The 16,733-nt window shown below is 32.3% G+C and overlaps 1 protein-coding gene across 4 annotated transcripts; it reads left to right on the forward strand.

Annotated features, from left to right (window-relative positions):
* Nucleotides 1–6,186: 6,186 nt before the first annotated feature.
* LOC113870304 (SWI/SNF complex subunit SWI3C) lies at nucleotides 6,187–15,585 on the forward strand. 4 transcript variants are annotated; one of them, XM_027506905.1, is made up of 9 exons: nucleotides 6,187–6,443; nucleotides 6,582–7,103; nucleotides 7,230–7,765; nucleotides 12,810–13,173; nucleotides 13,241–13,314; nucleotides 13,655–13,782; nucleotides 14,107–14,180; nucleotides 14,295–14,479; nucleotides 14,715–15,585. In XM_027506905.1, the coding sequence occupies exons 1-9, from the start codon at nucleotides 6,425–6,427 to the stop codon at nucleotides 15,174–15,176; spliced, it is 2,364 nt and encodes a 787-aa protein (XP_027362706.1). In that variant the 5' UTR covers nucleotides 6,187–6,424; the 3' UTR covers nucleotides 15,177–15,585. The 4 variants fall into 4 exon arrangements, with proteins under 4 accessions (XP_027362706.1, XP_027362719.1, XP_027362700.1 ...); XM_027506918.1 differs by having other exon boundaries at nucleotides 6,213–6,443; nucleotides 14,668–15,344; XM_027506912.1 differs by having other exon boundaries at nucleotides 6,214–6,443; nucleotides 12,810–13,177; nucleotides 13,260–13,314; nucleotides 14,715–15,462.
* Nucleotides 15,586–16,733: the final 1,148 nt, after the last annotated feature.

Consider the following 16,733-nt stretch of genomic DNA (forward strand, 5'->3'; position numbering starts at 1 on the left):
AACTATCCAATATAGTACAAAGCTTTAATATTGAACTGCAGCTTATTCGTAACATTATAGGTACACAAATCTCTAATTATATGTATTTTGCCAACAAAATTTAAAATATAATTATTATATTAAAGATATTAAAATATAATAAATATTTTTAAATTAATTACTATTATTATATTTATATTTATTTTTTAAAATATTATAACATAATAATTTTATCATCATTTATATTATTAATCTTTATTTTTATAGGTTTTAATTTAAATTTTTATCATCAACTCTGTTTATTAAAAATAAGTATAAATATTTTATAAATTTCTATAAAATATAATATAATTAATAAATATTATTAAAATATTCTTAAAATGCATTAATTTAATTCAACCGTGTAAGCAACAAATTAGTTTTACTTTAAAAACTAAATTCACAAATGTATTAAAAATTAGTATTACCTTAAAAATTAAATTTTAAATTAATTTTAAATTAAATTCAAATTTTAAAATTACTTTTAAATTAATTAAAAAAATAAAATAAAATAATTTAAAATTTAATTTGTATGGTAGATAGATGATAAAAAGTAGAATATATATAAATATTTATTAGTTTAATATAATATAAAAATAATAAAAAATTATATTATTAATAAATTAAAATATATATAAATATAATTTTATATTAGTTATTATAAAATTTAAATATTTTTAATATAAAAAAATTTATAATATATTTTTATTAGATTTTAAACCAATTTTAATCCAAATCAAAATTTTAAAACTAAATTTAAACCGATTTTAAAAAAATTAAAATGAATTGATTTAAAATTCATGGATTAGATTTTAAATGGATCTAGATTGGTTTTTTGGAAATTTAATCCATGAACACCCTAGATTCAATCATTCTTATGATTTCATTTCGTTGCTACTAAATCATGGTCGACAAAAACACAAAAATGATGTTAGGCATAACTAATAGAATCTTGACAATACGTTAAAAACATTATCACAATATATTTAAGAATTAAGCTTTAATATATTAAATATATAAATATTTTATTAATAAAAATTGATTCAAGTAGTAAGAAGTTTGGTATCATTTAAGTTCAAATTTTTGTGTATGTAAAAAAATTTCAATAATAAATTCATTCATTATATTTAAGTAAAAAAATATATAAATATTTATAGAATAATATTATTTAATTATAGAATAACGTATCAGAATTATTTTTTTATATATAATTAATATAAAAATAATATATTTTAAATCTGTTTTAATTGATTCACAGCATAAAAATTATTATATTATTGAAATTATAAGGTTAAATCACACTTTGCTAGCTGTTTTTTTTTTTCAAATCAGTTCTAATTAATCATTAAATAAAATAATTTACTAACAATTAATTTTGTTTAAAGTGTAAAGAGATTAACAAATTTATTAAAAATTATCTTATAATAAATAAAAAGTTTAATTAAATGTTTAGTCCTATAAAAATTGTAGAATTTATACTTAGCTATTATAAAATTTTATTTTTTTACAAACTATTACTTTTAGCTTATGACATAGTCTATTAAATATATTTTAAAATTTTTTTTCATTTAATGTAATTCAGATTCAGGTCGCGTATCTAAAAGTGATGAGTAAATATATTACTTAAATAATATTGAGCCGCTTAATTTAACTAATCTTTTTTAGTTATTTTAACAAAAATATTATATGAATACTAAATTAAACTCTATAATTTTCTTATACAACAAATATTTAATTAAGTATAAATAATATATTTTAAAAATTTTAGTCTTTATTCAAATTTAAACCGAATGTATGATATAATCAACCTTGCTTACTAAATTCGGTTGTTATTGTTTATTTATTTCTACATCATGAAATAGCTCACAATTTTTTCACAGTATCATCCTTTAGTTTTCATGGCTCATTCCTTAATTCATTGCAAAATATAATCAATCATTTTAGATTGCGAGATATGATAGGAAAAAATTAAGATGAAACTAAGTTTAATATGAATGAGTCTCCAGTTTCGATCACTTCAATGACTTGAGCCGCAATAACACCATGCAAGGATCCGACATTACTGAATCAACGGCATGCTCTACACATCCTATAAGTTATCTTACTACAGATTACTATCAAAATATGATGCTAACTATTAGCAAAAAAATATATGATGCTAACACATAATTTTCTTGGTCTTAGTCTTCTTATTTGTGTTCTTGTTCTTGCTTTTGGTCTTGATCTCGTTATTAGTCTCGTTTTCTTGCTCTTGCTCTTGCTCTTGGTCTTATTTGTGTTCTTGCTTTCTTTTTTGTTCATGTTCTTATTCTTGGTCTTGGTTCTTTTTTTCTTGTTCTTGTTTCTGGTCTTGATCTCGTTATTGGTCTCATTTTTTGCTCTTTTTTGTGTTCTTGTTCTTGCTTTCATTCATGTTCTTATTCTTTATCTTGGTCTTGGTCTTTTTTTCTTGTTCTTGTTTCTGGTCTTGATCTCGTTATTGGTCTCATTCTCTTGGTCTTTTTTGTGTTCTTGTTCTTAGCTTTCATTTGAGTTCATGTTCTTATTCTTTATCTTGGTCTTTTTTTCTTGTTCTTGTTTCTGGTCTTGATCTCGTTATTGGTCTCGTTTTCTAAGTCTTGATCTTGTTCTCACTCGTGTGTGTTCATGTTTTGTTTTTTTATCTTGGTCTTGATTTCTTGTTCCTGCTCTTGGTCTCAATTTCTTGCTCTTGTTGTTGATCCTGATCTTGTTGCTTTCGTTTGTGTTCATGTGTTGGTCTTGGTTTTGGTCTTGACTTTGTTCTAGCTTTTGGTCATGATGTTGTTCTTGGTCTCGTTTTCTTTGTTCTAGTCTTGATCTTGTTCTCGTCCTTTCTCTTCTGTATTTTTTAATACTTGTTATTGTCTATATACTTACTATTTTTACTCCCTGGTGATTCTTTCTACACTTTATCAGGATCTATTACATCTGCTAAGCTTCTGCAATTTTTATTTTTGTCCCTTTGCAGTTTTTCAAATAGTAGAAAATGTTCAACTCCTGAAATCCTTTCATACGGCATAGGACTTATATTTCATTTTTATGTGTTCTTTAATTCCATTATATTCTTGTTATTTTTGAGTTTGATGAACCATTGTCTTGATGCAAATCCAGCATTGGGCCAAAGGGTGTTAAGCTGCTCGCCAACTTTCAATTCTTTCTTGTTCACTTCTACTCACTTCTTGGCTTGAAATTGAATATGTTGCTCTCCAACTGCTGAGACCTTGTCTTTAATTTAAATTGTTCTAATTTATAACAAAATGATGAGGAAGAAAAAAAAATACTAAGATAATTAAAAAATTTATATAAAAAAATTAGAATCATAATTAATATTCCAACATAATAGAATGTCTTAAGATTTGTTTTATATATATTTCCACAATCAATGCCTTAATTGATTTTGTCAAACCAAGATCAAGAATACCCATTTCAATCCACCATGAATATCAAGTACTGTTGTGTAGTGGTGAAACTTCCGAATTGTAGAGAGATAGAGATTTCACAAGAGAGAATCATTTCTAGCATTTCTCAAATAATATTATGTCAGTCGATTTAACTTTTGGTTTTTCGGCTTATCAAGTCATTCATCATTTAGCCTTCTCCATCAAAAAGAACCAAGTGGGCATTCGGAAAGATTAAAGACTTTCACAAATTTTTAATTTATTTATAAATTTTTATAATAAGATTGTATAATTTTTTTTTTATAAAATAAGCACTTGATTAAATTAATTATTCAAAGGTATTATAAAATCTAAATATGTTATTTTCTTCGTCAACATATGGAGACATTCTTTTGTTTTTTGATGTTTAAATGTGTTTTTTATTTTTAAATTTTTATAATTTTTTTATTTCGTATATTTTCATAAATCTTTTATTTTGTTTTTTATAAATGTGAATTTATTAAAAACACAGTCATGTATTAATTTTTTAGTTAAACATGTTATTATTTATCAATTAAAAAAATAAAAGTACTATATTTTAAAACTCAAAGACTAAAGCTAAAATAAAGTTTAGTAAGACTAAAATTAAAAAATATATATAAAATAAAAGTATATTAATTTAAACTTTCTTATTTTATAAAATAAGATGACTTATATGAGTTTAACTATGTCTTTTAACATATATTATTAATTTTTAGTTTTTTTATTGGCTTAAACATTAAAGTGTATTTTTTATATTATTTTTTCACATGTTTGACATGTATTTTATTGAAGGAAAAAAGTTTATTGCGCAAGATGAATATTCTACTAACAATTCAAATCTCAGCTTATACAACTTTCATGACATAGGCCAAAAAATTGTATAATTTTGGTTCCTCCATTTATTTTATTACACTTGAAAATTTGATATTATTGTCATTATTATTATTATTTCCAGATATTTGAGGATATTGTGAGAAAATTTATTATATAAAATGATTTTAAATGTTTAAGTAAATAAATTAGTGATTTTTTTACAAGTTTTTTTATGATGATAAATTAATATTTAAAAATAATTTTTTTTTATATATTGACAAAATTTTGATGTTTAAATATGTGTTTTCAGAAAAAGAAAGTTTTAAAAATCTTAATATATTCAATTTATTTACATTTTAAATGTTTTAGGTAAGAAAAAAAATTAACAAATAGAGTAAATTTGTATAAAAGTATAACAACTTAATTAAATTAAAAATAAAATAAAATACACCTATACCAAAATAAAAAGAAAATAATGGAACCAATTAAAAACGAACATATAAATCAAATTCATTAAAAATGAACGATGCAGACATTTTTTAAAAACATTGTTCATCTTTGAAAGTTTTGAATTAACTACAATTATTTTGGGTATTGTTTAAAACTTAACTATCGGAAAACAAAGATTAATAGTCTCTTGCTGTTGTCTGTCCACGTATTGGATTGTAATATAAAGATACACATTAAGTTATTTTTTAACTGAATGTGAGAGGTTTAAAAGTTAATATATAAAATCTAACTTTACTTCGCAGTAATTTTTTGCTGTTGAAAGAATTGATTTAATTAAACATGCATATGTGTGTGTGTGTGTTCATTAGTTTAAAGTGGGTGTTAATGAGTTTTAAAATTTATTAAATCCAGTTAACATAATTTTATGTGGAAAAACTTCAATTTATTTTATTTGAAAATAATTACAGTTAAAATACAGATTTTGGTTTTGACATTCTGTACACTTTTTCGCGGATAAAATTTAGCTATAGTTGTTGATTAAAACAACAATACTTAAACTTATAATAAAATTAATTTACATATATAAAAATTTTGAAATTATTAAAATCCTAACTAAATCTTTTAATTGATATTTTTAATATTTTTTATTTCTTAAAATGTAATCCTAATAAGTGTTTTTAGTGCTCCAATGAACAATTTTAAAATAAAAACTCTTGTAAAAAAGAATTATTAACACCTTTCAAAGTAATTTTATCATAAATTATGCTAAAAGAATTATTTTGTTTCTTTTTTTAACTAATATTTTTAAAATACATGTTAATAAAAACACTTTTTCTAACATACACCCTTTTCTAAACCAGAGTTAAAATTTATCATTCCGATTCTTTTTGGACACAATTTATTACAAGACATCCTTTATTTTTTCCTTCAAAACATCTCATGGCTTTGTCTTTCAAACATCATTTAATTATTCCTTCTTTTAACACTTTTTCTGCTCAAATATTCTGTTTTTAGAACTGAAATATTGGCATTATTATAATAATAACCCTTTTTTTTTTTTTGGGTACATCGCATATTAAGATCATTATTTATTTATACATCAATCAGATCAAACGAAGGAGAAAAACAAACTTCAAGTGTAATATTTAGATATTTTTAGTATTATTTTAATTTAAACTAGATTTTTATTTTCATAACTCATGTAATTAAAGTTTCATTAAACGGCAACGTTATTTATTCCGGTAAATTATAAAATTTAATTGTAAAATAAAACGAAAATCCAAAATTACAAGACACAAAAATTGAGAAAGCGAGGGAAATACATATAAAAAAGCCAGCAAAATAGCATGTTAAATATCTGAACGTTAAAGTGGACATCACGGGCCAATAGAAAGTCGCGTTTTTAGCACGCGCGAACGAAGGGAGGCGGCCAGAATTTTACCCTACAGCCCCAATTCTGATTCTGGTAACATCCGCAGAAACGCACATCAACACTGTTTTTGCCCCAAACCCAAACCAAATTTGCCTCACACATCACACAAAAGGGTTGAAAGAGAGAGAGGAGAGGGAGAGAGAGAGAGAGAGATCGATCCTCAAACTCAAAAAAATTTCTGCCAACAACAATCAGAACCCTTTGCGCCAATCAACGACCCCACAATCAAAAATTTCTCTCCCTCCCTTAAACCCCTCTCTCTCTTCTTGCCATGCCAGCTTCTCCTTCAGGTTTTCTCTTTCTCTCTAAAACCCTCACTCTCTCTCTCTCTCTCTCTTTCTATAATGCCAACCAATTCGCGCGATTCTTAAATTTCATTTTCAATCTCTCACTTCTATTCTCAATTTCCTTTTTCCCTTTTTTCGCAGAGAACCGAACCCGATGGAGGAAGCGCAAGAGAGAATCCCAAATCAACCGGCGCCACCAGAAGCACGACGACGACGAGGAGGAGGAAGAAGAAAACCCCAATGCCGACGAAGACCGCGACTACGATTCCGAGGAACAAACCCACCATAACCCCAACAACCACACTAATTCCCAACAGCATCCCGAGATTGAGGTTCTCTCTGACCACGCTGTTCAGATTTCGCAGTTCCCACTCGTGATTAAGCGTTCCGTCAATCGTCCACATTCCTCTGTTACTTCAATTGTGGCTTTGGAGCGAGCCCTAGAATCTGGAGATAACAAGGCTCAGCTTCATAACCCTCCGTTTCTGGAGAATGTGTCTCATGGTCAGCTTCAAGCGCTTTCTACTGTGCCCTCTGATAGCGCCGCTTTTGATCAGGACCGTTCAGATTCCTCTTATGTTATCACTCCTCCTCCAATTTTGGAAGGTCGTGGCGTTGTTAAGCGTTTTGGAAATAAGACTCTTGTAGTTCCAATGCATTCAGGTTCTTTTCTCTATCCATGTTATTTTATTCCTATTGTGTTTGGTTTGAGATTTTGAGGCTTCGGTTCGTGTTTGAGCTTTGGGTAATAAGTTGAGGTGATGTTGATTTTGGAATTTGTGTGCGCAGATTGGTTTTCGCCAGCCACAGTGCATAGATTGGAGAGACAAGCAGTGCCTCATTTCTTTTCTGGAAAATCTCAGGATCATACTCCTGAGAAGTACATGGAGTGTAGGAACTATATTGTTGCATTGCACATGGAGGATCCAGGAAAGAGGATTATGGTCTCTGATTGCCAGGGTTTGGTGGCTGGAGTTGATGTTGAAGATTTGACTCGAATTGTCAGGTTCCTTGATCACTGGGGAATCATCAATTACTGTGTTCGGATACCGAGTAATGAGCCTCCGAATCCCGTGTCCTGCCTGAGGGAGGAGCCAGGTGGAGAGGTCCGTTTGCCATCGGAGGCATTAAAATCGATTGACAGTTTGATCAAATTTGACAAACCCAATTGCAAGCTGAAAGCAGACGAAATTTATTCATCGTTGGCAGCGCAAAATGCCAATGTCTCTGATCTGGAGGACAGAATAAGAGAGCATCTATCTGAAAATCATTGCAATTATTGTTCTCGTCCTCTTCCCGTTGTATACTATCAGTCTCAAAAAGAGGTAAGTTGGATTTTTGTTTGAAATTTAATGATATATCATGGTCCTGTGGCTGCTGTCTATTGCTTTTATCATATGGGTAACGGTTGCCTGGATGAAAATATGAATTGGAAGTGCTTCAGTTATTGAATAACACTGTTTGACCTTCCTTACATGATATGGAGAGCTATCATAACATTGAGCGTCCAATACTACATAGTTGCTGGAGCCTGGAGATGGTGACCACCTTTAGTAGAAACATTATTTATTGCACCATGTCTAGTTCCACCCATTTCTATAAATAGCTATCCACTTCCTTGCCCTTAAAACTGGTTGATAAAATCAAAAATAAAAAAATTGAGTAAATGGTTTACAAATGCAAGACAGTGCATTATTGTTTTTGTAAATGTTGCATTTCACTACCTGGCATATAATTTCTCCTTTTACTCAGGCTCAATACACAAACAAAGCAAAAGGTAAAATGAAAACAAGTGAGATTTGATTTGTCATGTGAGGATGCATCAAGTGCTATATTGTGAGGATGCCATGTGGAGGGAAACATACTATGCTGATGATTTGTTGCTGCATCACGAATCCAAGTGTTTTTTTTATCATGCTTGTTTATTGTTATGAAATCATGCTTGTTTAGTATTATGAAATGCATTCTCAAGTAGTCAATAAGCAATTACTAAATTACTTAGATTGTTGTGTTAATAATTATGTGTAAGTTTATTAATAAATTTACTGGGATAAGCACTGATGTGGAACTGTTTTTGGTGATAGGATCAATGCATCATTTATTATAATCTTAGGGTTCTTATTGTCTTAAGAGGCTTAATTTTTGGTAGTATATTAAGTTGGGCTTGTACTAGGTTATCCTATAAATTCCATAGATTATTAATATAAATAGAAAAATTAGGTTAGTGTTCTTGAAATTCCTTCTAAATTCCTTATTTGTTCTTTTTTAAATGATATCCTATTTCTCTTAAATCAAAGGGAAGCAACTCTATTATCTTCCATGGATTTCAGCTTTCAACCTCTTCTGTTTACTCATGGTGTTTGTAATCTCACCCTAAACAACAACTAAGTTTTTTTCTATGGGGTGAGGTTAGTTACATGGATAAAGCAACATCATAATGTTTTGTTGTAAATTATGTCTATAGACAGATTATAGACTTCTAGATCTGTCTTAATTGTTTATTCTATATTTTTTTTTTGGTTTCCTTTTGCCTCTAGCTACTGGGCTACCTTGAAACTGATCTACTTTCCTTGCTGGGGCTATTTGAGGTCTTACCCATGCATGTTCTAACCAGTAACCATCCAAGGCAAGACTTTACCATCTTTTCTACTATAGGTGTTACCCCAATTTTTTCCCTTATGTATTCAGTCCTAATTCTATCTTGTCTACCACGTCTCCTCATCCAATGCAATATTCTATTAGAACCCAGAATCAAGATATAGGTAAAGTTCTTGATCATGCAGAGAATAAACCCAAAATTTGGCTTGTGTACTCTTGGAGATATAATAAAGTAGGAGGTCAGAATTAATAATAGGGTAGTTATATGGCAGGACAGTTATGCAGCAATTATTTCATTGTGTAATAGGGCAGTTAGTATCAGTTATTGGTGCTGCAGCAATTATTTAATTGTAATGGGGCAGTTATGTAACAGGTATTTAATTGTATGCTGTGTAATGTGTAGTTATAGGAATGGGTATGGGGTTTCTGCTGTACGATGTATTTTCTATTTTGTAAGGCTGAGAACTGTTTCTCAGAGGAGAGCATTGGCTATAAGGCGGTTAATGAAATTTATCTAAAGAATTTTGTGTTTATGTACTCTGTCTAATTTAATAAAATTTTTGTTTTAAACCCTATCACATTCTCATCTCATTAAGTTTATTCTATTTATAGGCTTTTTATCGCCCAATATTTAGTTCCATGCAACATGATAGGTCTTATGGTTGTAAAGTAAATTTTCCTTCAAGTTTGAGTGGTACATTTTATCTACAGATAGCACCTAAGGCACTGCTCCATTTCATCCAGCTTGCTTGAATCTTATGGTTTACATTTCCCTTTGTTTCTCCATCATCCCATATAATGTACCCTAGATACTTAGATTGCATAACTTATGGTAAGGTTTGTTCTCCAAGTTTTACCTTTATGCTTTGGTTGTTGCTCCTTTTACTAAACTCCCATATCGTATATTCCGTCTTATTTTTACTTAAGTGAAAGCTGTGCTCTTCTGAAGCAAGTTTTCTCATCTCAGACTTCCCACTTATTTTCTTGATTCTTCAACTAGAACTATATTCTCTACAAAGAGCATACATTGTGGCACTTACTCTTGGATTTGCTCTTTAAGGACATCCAATACTTAGGTAAAGAGATAAAGGCTCAAATCTTTCTCTTGGTGCATTCGTGGTTTTAGGAAAATCGATTGTGACTTCATTTTGTGTAATTGACCTAGTTGTGACCCCCTCATACATTTTCTTGATTGTTTGAATATATTTATCACAAACACCTTTCTTCTCTAGGTTCTTCCACAAAACCTCTATTGGCACCTAATCATGCCTTTTTCAAGTCAATAAAAATTGTATGTAAATCGTTTTGTTTCCTCCGATGTCTCCCTATATACATATATTTATTTATATTTAATCTTCATGCATCAGCTGCTTATGGACATGTTTGGATGTTTTTACTACTATCAATGGTTCTTTGATAGCATTTTATTTTGAAGCTAAAAAATTAAGTACTCTGTTAAGAACTCAAATACAGTATCTTAGATTTCAGAGAGAGTGAACTGAGAAAATAGAGAAGAGAAAAAGTGAAAGAACTCTTATCTGATGGTAGAATGAATGTAGGGAGATAATACTCCTTACAAGGGTTTCCCCTTCAGCCAAAAGTTTCCTCTATTATAACGGTGCTAATGCTCAGTTCTCCACTATTAAAATTTCGGAATGGTTCCCCTTCTACCCACCCTGTCCTACCATTTAAGCTATCCACAGACCATCTAACCAATTCTGTAGTGACATTTAACCACCTAACTAGTTTTGTAACTACTCTAACTGCTTTGGCTCTACTTCTTTCATTCTTGTGTCTTGGCACCATCATTGCCACCCTTGATGTTTAGGTGTTTAACATTGTCCTCAAGTGGAAATTGGTGATTCCTGGTGCATGAGTACTCCTGCTGGTCACCTTCTCATTGTGCTTTTACCTCGTATATTTGGACAATCTCCCTATCCTTATTTACTAGTTCTTCCTCTGCCAAGATTGTAACCTTTATACTTTTTTCTGAGCACATGTGCATGGTAAAAATTGGTTAGCCACATTGAAAAATCTACATCCTCTTCCCTTCTTTTGATATATTCCTGATATGGAAGTTGTCTAGTTCCTGTATTTCTTTGTGGGCATGTGCTACTGGCACTGGAGTTGGTTGTAATGCATATTGGAACTCTATCCTCTCCTTGTGCTCTCCTATTTGTGTAATTGGTTGGGCTAGTGGCACTCTTGACTGGCCCTGTAGATGACTACCCTTGAATCACGTTGGGTCCGTGATGTAGGCTTGTTTAGCTCATTGGAGCTTCTCCAATAGACCCCCCACAAGAGAGAATTCTTCTACTTGAGATATCTTAGAAACTTGTTGCCATAGCTCAATGCCGAGATTCTGGGAGGAGTTTGGAAGCACACCATAGTAATCAATCCCAGATAGTGGTGCAGAGCGACCGACTGCAAAATTCTAAGTATACCTAATATAAATTAAGCTACACACAAATATATGTTGAAAAATATAAAATTAATATTCAAATAGAGTGAGAAAAATAAATACAGAAAAAGAAATAAAAAACAGAGAAGGAAAACAAAAAACAGAAAACAGAGAATTGGTCAGTCATTGGAAAATGTGTAGGTTCATCAGAAGTTTTGTTGGAGATGAAGATGATCGGGAAATGTCTGGGTCACATCAGACGCTTCTCTAGAGTTGAAGAAGACGGCGTGAAACGTTTAAGTCATGTCGGAAGCTTCATTGGAGATGAAGATGATTGGAAAATGTCTGGGTCATGTTGGAAGCTTTGTTGGAGATGAAGAAGATAATAGGAGAACGACTTTGGCGCGTCAGAAGCCTCGCTGAAGCGAAGAAGGACATCAGAAGCAAGAATATCATTGGGAATGAAGATTAGGAAGGACAGAACCAGAGAGAACTGAGAGATGAGAATGAGAACTTAAGGCTTGTGAGGGAGAAGAAGATATAAAAAATGTAAAAGGGAGGAGAAATCCCAAGATTGCCTCCATTTAAAGTCGTCCAACGTTCAGAAAGGGAGGAAAAGTCGAGTTTTGGCCAGAGATGAAATAGCAGCCACGATGGCTGCGATTTTCCTGCAATTTGGCCGCTATTTGCGGCCACTCCACTGAAACACAACGCTACAAGCTCCTCATAGCGGCAACTTGCCACTCCACTCCTCTGCAATAGTGGCTGCTATGGCTGCTATTGACTACTATGAAGCACACTACTGTCTCAGAACTTTGATCAGATGTATATTCTTCATGATGTCATTGAGGTTTTGTGCCTGCACTCTGCATTTCATTTCAGTCCTCAACTTTGCATCCAGAGAGTGTAGTCACATATCGTGGTTACTGATTGTCTTCAAAACTCCTCCAAACTCCCAAAACATTCTACCCCTTGTTCAATTTCTTTCTGATCAAGAGTTCTTGCAGGTCAGATGAAATTATTACAAACCCCAAAACAAAGTATTAGATTTAAAAGAGTACTGAGGAAACTGAGAAGAGAGAAAGTGAAAAAATGCTTCTGTGGTGATGGTTGGCAAACAGAAAAGGAGAGAATTCTCCTTCCAAGGGGTTGAGAAGTGTTTATTATTTGGAGTGTGTGTGAGAGAGAGTCTATCCGCCTGATTAAAGAAGACTATTCAAAGTCTTAGGCAATATTATGTGTTAAGTATTTCTTTACCTGATATATGTACTCAAAATTTGTAAACTATGAGACCACTTGTCAACTAAGTAGGCTGCAGAATAACTGTGAACGCTTATTCTGTCATATGTAATTAGCATCTCTTGTTTCAGGTTGATATTTTACTCTGCACTGATTGCTTTCATGATGGGAGATTTGTCGTTGGTCATTCAAGTATAGATTTTATGAGGGTCGATTCAACAAGGGATTATGGTGAACTAGATGGAGATAATTGGACTGATCAAGAAACTTTGCTGCTGCTTGAAGCAATGGAAATTTACAATGAAAATTGGAATGAAATTGCTGAGTATGTTGGTACCAAGTCAAAAGCACAGTGCATTCTTCATTTTCTCCGTCTACCCATGGAAGATGGGAAATTGGAAAATATCAATGTTCCAAGCATGTCTTCTTCATCCAGTGTGATGAATAGAGATGATAGTGGAAGACTGCATTGTTACTCAAACGGAGATACTGCAGGTCTGTTGTATGCTTTTAAATCAACTCACTGTTATATAGTTTTGATTTTGTACATATGCTGTCACAGGACCTTTCCATCAAATCAGAGATTCTAACAGCCGGCTTCCTTTTGCTAATTCTGGAAATCCTGTAATGGCTCTGGTAGGTGACTGCTAATGATAAGCCTAAGTTATTATTCAAGTAACAGACAATTGAAAACATGTTTATTAGGCTAGGATGTGGTTATTTATTATTGCACCTAGCATTGTGTCCTTAACTTATTTATTCTAGTTTTAAAAAAATTGTCATAAATAACTTGTTTCTTCAAGTTGCATCGGTTCTCTTTGAAGGAGCATGTATGTTGATCATCACTCTTTCTGATCAAAATCATAAAAGGGTGATCTAGATTCTTTGACAGAGTTTCACAACAAATTAAACTTGTGTTCTGCAGTTCATTTGATGAGATTCTTACATGTTTTGTTTTGGTTGGTGTATTCTAAAGGTTGCCTTTTTAGCCTCTGCTGTTGGACCAAGAGTAGCTGCTTCTTGTGCCCATGCAGCATTAGCAGTATTGTCAGAGGATAATTCTGGCAGCACATCTCAGATGGAAGCACCAGGACACGATAATAGGTGAGTTTATTTGTCATAGTGCATGTAATTCTATTAAATGAAATTTTTGGTCTTTGATTGTTACTCTCTGTTTTTTCTTTACATCCTATCTTGTGCTTTTGTCCTTTTCTCTCTCTCTTTTTCAATTTTTTCTTAAAAACTTATGCCGTGGAACTGAACCTTACTCCCCCCACCCCACTCACAAAAAAAAGGGAAGACAAAATTAACTATAGTAGAATGGTATGGCGGGTAGAGTGGAAAAATTAAGCTCAACATGAACTGTTGTCTTTGTAGTTTGCTAGTTTATGAATTTTGTGCTAAAATTCATATTTTTCACATATGAAGGACAAATCCAGAAACCATACATTGTCGAGATGGTGGGCCTAGAGGAGAAACAGCAACATCGAACAATCATATTGGTCAGTTATGGTTGCTGCTTTTTATGTCATTGATCTACATCCTTAGCCCAACTTCTACAAGACCCAATACCAATATTTTATTTTCTTCTTGAGCAATACTTCTTTTGATTTCAGAGGATAAGGCAAAAGTAATTGGTTCATGGGGTCAAAATGAGGGTAGGACAACCCCTCTTTCTGCTGAGAAAGTTGAAGATGCTGCTAAAGCAGGCCTCTCTGCTGCAGCAATGAAAGCTAAATTATTTGCTGATCATGAAGAACGAGAAATTCAGAGGTTATGTGCTAATATTGTTAATCATCAGGTATCACTGTTTTTTTTTAATTCTTCAATTCCAGTTGATTCAACTAAAATATTGATATACTTCATCTCTCTTCTCTCCATTTCTATCTGGATGGTATGCATAGATGTGAAGTTAGTTAAACATTTTTCTACAGAATAACATAAATTAAGTAATTGGGGATTACTCAAAATCAAGTGCAGAACCAGTAGTATTTTGATGTGTTTAACTTGTGTTAGTGGCTTGCTGTTCTTGACAGTTGAAAAGATTGGAATTGAAGCTGAAACAGTTTGCAGAAATTGAAACATTGTTGATGAAAGAATGTGAACAAATGGAGAGAACAAAGCAGAGGTTTGCTGGTGAACGGTCCCGCATAATATCGGCACGTCTTGGAAATACAGGAGCCACACCCTCAATGAACGCATCTGGTGTTGGTCCTTCAATGGCTAGTAATGGCAACAATAGGCAACAAATGATCTCTGCTTCTTCCTCACAGCCCAGCATCTCGGGGTATGGCAACAACCAACCAGTTCATCCACATATGTCCTTTGCCCCACGACCTTCAATGTTTGGATTGGGACAAAGATTGCCCCTATCTATGATACAGCAGTCGCAATCAGCTTCTTCAAGTGCCATGTTCAATGCCCCTAGTAATGTGCAGTCCACTACCAATCATCCATTGTTGAGGCCTGTATCAGGAACTAACTCTGGTTTAGGTTAATTAGGGGAGTAGATGTAAGTTTTGAAACTTCGAAGGTGTAATTGTATTTGGTCTTTGATTTCAGAAGTAAGGAGGAAGTTAGGTGGATGTGCCAAAAAAGTTATTGATTGTGAAACTGTTGCTTAAAGGAAATAAGTAGCATTTGATGTTTCATAATTCTTGTTTCTTTCTTGTGGTCTTTAGGTACCTACTTTGAAAATTTATTAAGTGGCACTAATCTTGTTTAGTCAGATTACAATAAAAAGATACTTGGATGAATAAGGACCACACGCTATGCTGACTTTTTGTCTTCACTGCTCGTGCTGTTTCTTGCAGTCCACGTTACTTGGTTTTGTATCTATTGTGCGGTTTGTCTCCTCTACTGTTCTCTGGTTTTAGCCAGTGTCCCGCATTTGTCTGCAAATAAGTTCGAAATAATTGAATCTCGTGTTATTTAGAAATAAAGCAGTTTCACTTTAAATAAAATAATCAAATGAAGCTTCTCATGGAGGAGAAAATTTGGAATAAATCAACATAATGCTACTGAAAATGGTTGAAATACAAATGGTACAGAAAAAGAATGAGTTCTTTGTGTAAGATGTGCCTTCGATGTGAATGTGGATAAATTGAAACAACAACGTAGGGTTTTATTGTTCAAGAATTTTCAAGACAATTTGACAGTGAGACTTGAGTTAAACCGGTTTACCCACTGACTTTGGGCAAATCACACAAAAATGCGAAAGGGTCCAAACTTTTAGCAACGACCCAAATTTATAAGCACTTACAACCAATAATTGAGAATCAGTGTCAATAAGGGCATCAGCGCAAGGGCTAATCTTTGCTTTGATCAACACATGCGCTTTGCTTTCTGCACCCAGTTTTTTTCTTTCTTTCTTTGTTTTTTGGTAAAAAAAATAGAAAAAAATACTCTTACCATAAAAAATAGGGAAAAAAAAAAAAACTCTTCTCATTTTTTTCCCCATATACTATTTTCTTTATAAATTTTGTTTTAAAAATACCCTTATTACAACTTTTGTCCGTTCACTTTATGGCTTCTTGTTCTCACTTCTTGTTTTAAAAAATGCTTAAAAAATACTTCACCTCTTCTCACTGCTCCACGAAAATGAAGCAACATTTTCGCATAAGGTAAGTTATTTATCAATTTCGTATACTTCACCCCTTCAAACAAAAGATAGCTTTGGACAAGCGAGGAGTTCACATTCAACGCCTACCGGAAATTAAATTCCGAAACTAAACGTTCTGGAAATTAGTTTCCGGAAGCATTTGTGAAGAGATTTCGGGAAATTAAATCCACCGTAACTCCAGGCATCGCCAAAGCCGAACCCGTATTTGTCTCAGACTCAGTTGTCATTGTCGCCATCGCCGTCACGCTCCCTCTTCCCCCTTTCTTCTTCCTCCCAGAAACCAATCGAAACCCGTCTTCCTCCATAAAATGCTTCGCCGGACGCCCAGTTTCCTCCTCCTGCTGCCGAACCTTCCGAAACTCGTCCGCAGAAGCATCAAACAGCTCCAAAACGCAGTCGTTCAAGTTCACAAGCCAGTCATATGCGTCATCGA

This window comes from Abrus precatorius, unplaced genomic scaffold (genome assembly GCF_003935025.1).
Source record: "Abrus precatorius isolate BTA unplaced genomic scaffold, Abrus_2018 Scaffold10, whole genome shotgun sequence".
Classification (NCBI taxonomy): Eukaryota; Viridiplantae; Streptophyta; class Magnoliopsida; order Fabales; family Fabaceae; genus Abrus; species Abrus precatorius.

What these genes read in the sequence shown, in the direction of transcription:
- LOC113870304 (XM_027506899.1), top strand. Translation starts at nt 6,425, where the DNA reads ATGCCAGCTTCTCCTTCAGGTTTTCTCTTTCTCTCTAAAACCCTCACT. An exon ending in CTCAAACGGAGATACTGCAG is followed by an intron (nt 13,174 to 13,240) that starts GTCTGTTGTATG and finishes ATGCTGTCACAG; the next exon opens with GACCTTTCCATCAAATCAGA. An exon ending in GCACCAGGACACGATAATAG is followed by an intron (nt 13,783 to 14,106) that starts GTGAGTTTATTT and finishes TCACATATGAAG; the next exon opens with GACAAATCCAGAAACCATAC.